Below are 3365 nucleotides of genomic sequence, written 5' to 3'. Positions count from 1 at the left end.
AAAGCACGCTCAAATCCAGGATATCCCCAAAACACAGGGGTCAGATTTAGAGTCCTTGTAGAGGAAATATGGTTGAAGACTTGGAAGTGTAAGGACTGAAGTGCAAGGACAATAAGATTGTCTGGATATTTATGAATAAAGAAGAAAATAAAAGGAAAAAGACAGAAAAGGGTCCGCGTCATCTAAATAAGCCAATTTCAACGGTGGGATTAGAGTATTAGACCTTCCCCTACGCTCCCAATCCCCATCAAATCCATCATCTCCTCTCCTCTGTAGTCTACTCTGCTTCTCTCCGATCCATTCCCCCAGTCCTAAACTTTCACCTATCCCCTCGAACACCCAAGTCCAAAGTCCTAAACTTTCACCTTTGGATTGTCACTCATGGACCCACCACCTCCTCCCAATCCCAATCCTTATCCACCGCCGCCCATCCCCACCTCCACCGCCACCATCTCCGCCGTCCCAACCGCCGTGGAACCTGACAACAACAACAACAACACCGCCGCCGCTGCTCATGTAGCTGCCAACCCCACTCATGCTCCTGCCCCTACTTTCAACCACCCTCCTTATGCTGAGGTGAGATTAAGCCGACACTCCAGTCCCCCCCACTTGAGCTAACTTTTTGTTTATTTTGGTGAATTGATTTCGATTTTTTTTTTGTATGGTTGCAGATGATATACACAGCTATTGCAGCGTTGAAGGAGAGAGACGGGTCGAGCAGGAGAGCTATAGCTAAGTACATCGAGCAGGTCTACCCGAGTCTCCCACCAACTCACTCGGCCTTGTTGACTCGCCATCTCAAACGACTCAAGAACTCTGGTCATCTTGAGATGGTCAAGAAGTCCTACAAGATCCCAGGTCCTCCCAGATCTGACGCTCCGCCTCCTCCTGCAGCCGACTCTCCTGCTCCTACCTCTGTTGCCTCTCCCGGGCAGCCCCGTGGCCGCGGCCGTCCTCCCAAGCCCAAGCCGGAACAGCAGCAGCAGCTTATGCAGCAGCAGCCGCAGTTGCCACAGTTGATTGTTTCCCAACCGCAGCAGCATCCGCATCAGCATCAGCATCAGCATCCGCATCCGCATCCGCATCAGCATCAGCATCAGCATCAGCAGCACATTTTACAACAGCCCATTCCGATTCCGCAGCAGCCAATTCCCATTCCTCAGCAGCCAATTCCCATTTCTCACCCGCCATTTCCCATTTCTCAACAGTCATTTCCCATTTCTCAACAGCCGATTCCCTTTTCTCAACAGCCATTTTCCATTTCTCAACAGCCGATTTCGGTTTCAATTCCAATTCCAATTCCAATTCCGCAACAGCCAATTCCCATTCCCCAACAACACCCCATTGTCCAGCCCAATTTTCAATCTTTTCCACAGCCCACCCTGCCGCAGCAGAGCTTTCCCGAGCCCAATGTTCAGCAGCAGCCCATGCCTGTGGATGAGCCTAAGAAGCGACCCGGCCGGCCACGCAAAGCTCCGGCAGCCCTTGCCGTAGGGCAGAATAGTCCGGTTGTGTCAGCCAAGAGGGGCAGGGGTCGTCCACCGGGGTCTAGGATGTCGAAGAAGAGACCAGGCCGTCCTCCCAAACCCAAGACTGTTTCCAGTGTTTCGGGTTCTAATGGGCTGGTGAAGAGGAGGCCAGGACGTCCCTCCAAAGCTGAGCCCAGGACTGTGTTTATTCCATATGCTACTAATGTGCCTATAATTGGAGCATTTGAACAGACCAATGGGCCGGGTGCAGTAGTGCCACAACCAGCACCAAGGCCCAGAGGTCGGCCCAAGAAGGATAAGTCGGCTGCCGCCTCTTCTGGTGTGGCGACCGGCAGTGGTAAGCCACGGGGTAGACCGCCTCTGGTTCCGGGGGTGGAGCGGCCCAAATTAAGTAGGAGTGGGAGGCCTGTGGGCAGGCCCAAGAAGGTAGTCCTCTTCTTTTCTAATAATCTTCCAAGTTGTTAATTTTGTAATTGTTTTGTCCCATATTCCCATAATGAGTAAAGTTTTTTGAGTTTCAAGAAATTACGCTACATGAACCTAGTGCAGTTGTACTGTGTAATTTAGTAAACGGAAAGATTGTTAATGATTTACAAGAAATATAAATGTAGTATTTGGTTGGTGAAATGAACATTAAGATGGTATCGAAAACAAAAATAGGAATGAAATGTTAAAGAGAGTAAGCGAGGCGAAAGAGGAAGAAATGTAGTAATTTGATAATATCTAGTAGTTTGTTGTATATATATTTCTTTGTTTGGTCAACTAAACAATGAAAGGGACATTTGAAGGTTCATTCCGATAAGGACCTCATTACTAACAATGCCCATGTACATGTTGAGTTTGACAGTTGAAACCTCATTATTTTCCAAAAACATCGACATTTGTATGTGGTTGTAGGGAAAACTTAATATACAAGTTTTGTTTTTGTTTTTTAATTCTTTTTCCTTGTATGATAATTTTATTGTTTGGAAATTTACTGCCATTGTCCTATGTTGTTGTAGGATGCATCACTGGCAATAACTGCAGCACCTGATCCAAATTTAGCTGCCAATGCTGAATTGAAGAGGAAACTGGAATACTTTGTAAGTGGAATAATCTCAATTTCTATTGCATAATGCTGATTTTAACTATAATAATAGTGTTGTTCATGCTGTTACTACGTTGTTTGCAGCAATTAAGAGTGGGGGAAGCTGTTGGCGTGCTAAAACCTTTCTTGAACAATGAAAGCACAGCTGGTGCCGCTGCTGCAATCCAAGAATTAGAAGGGCTTGCAACCTTGGACATCACTGCCCCATTAAATATTGCAACTCAACAGCCAGCGCTCCAAAGTTGAGAAAGCCTTTGCTTGTGTTGTACCTGTTTGTGAGATGAAAAGCACATATGAGGTAAAAAAGGGTCTGTAAAGCGAATAGGAGGTTAGCATAAACTAACTGTCTTTATCGGTAGAGATGATGACCTTGTCCATTTAGTTTGTTGTTTGTGCAATTTTAGAATGACCCATGACTCATTTGTTCCTTGTACTTTGTGATTTTTATTCAATTTGAGAATATTTGATCATCTTCAATTCACTCATTTACAGGCAAGATCTTACTGTCTGAGTGAAGCAATAAGGTTCATAGGCCTTTGCTCTTATTAGAATCGTTATTAGGCTCTTGAAGAAAGTTAAAATATTATCAGAGTGAATTTTACTTTGAATTATATCAAATGCAATCCTTCATAGTTTACAGTAATTTGGGATGTAGTGAGCTATATGTTTTAAACCCCCCCCCCCCCCCCCCCCAAAAAAAAATAAAAAACAGGTGTGTTCACACGCATACCTAAGTGCTGGTGAATGAGATAAAGTGGAGACTATTTGGTCAGCTCGTGAAATTAAGG

At 45.3% G+C, this 3365-nt stretch overlaps 1 protein-coding gene across 1 annotated transcript; it reads left to right on the top strand.

The window, feature by feature from the left end:
- The first annotated feature begins 223 nt into the window (after nucleotides 1–223).
- Nucleotides 224–3047, top strand: LOC133744123 (uncharacterized). The gene is made up of 4 exons (XM_062172261.1): nucleotides 224–576; nucleotides 672–1916; nucleotides 2492–2572; nucleotides 2662–3047. Exons 1-4 carry the CDS (start codon nucleotides 382–384, stop codon nucleotides 2821–2823), a joined length of 1683 nt encoding a protein of 560 aa, XP_062028245.1. The 5' UTR covers nucleotides 224–381; the 3' UTR covers nucleotides 2824–3047.
- The last annotated feature ends 318 nt before the right edge of the window (nucleotides 3048–3365 follow it).

Source organism: Rosa rugosa, chromosome 4, assembly GCF_958449725.1.
Source record: "Rosa rugosa chromosome 4, drRosRugo1.1, whole genome shotgun sequence".
NCBI lineage: Eukaryota > Viridiplantae > Streptophyta > Magnoliopsida > Rosales > Rosaceae > Rosa > Rosa rugosa.
The sequence above is the reverse complement of the archived record's forward strand: the minus strand, read 5'-3'. Positions and strand labels throughout refer to the sequence as shown.

What these genes read in the sequence shown, in the direction of transcription:
- LOC133744123 (XM_062172261.1), top strand. Translation starts at nt 382, where the DNA reads ATGGACCCACCACCTCCTCCCAATCCCAATCCTTATCCACCGCCGCCC. An exon ending in ACCACCCTCCTTATGCTGAG is followed by an intron (nt 577 to 671) that starts GTGAGATTAAGC and finishes GTATGGTTGCAG; the next exon opens with ATGATATACACAGCTATTGC. An exon ending in CTGTGGGCAGGCCCAAGAAG is followed by an intron (nt 1,917 to 2,491) that starts GTAGTCCTCTTC and finishes ATGTTGTTGTAG; the next exon opens with GATGCATCACTGGCAATAAC.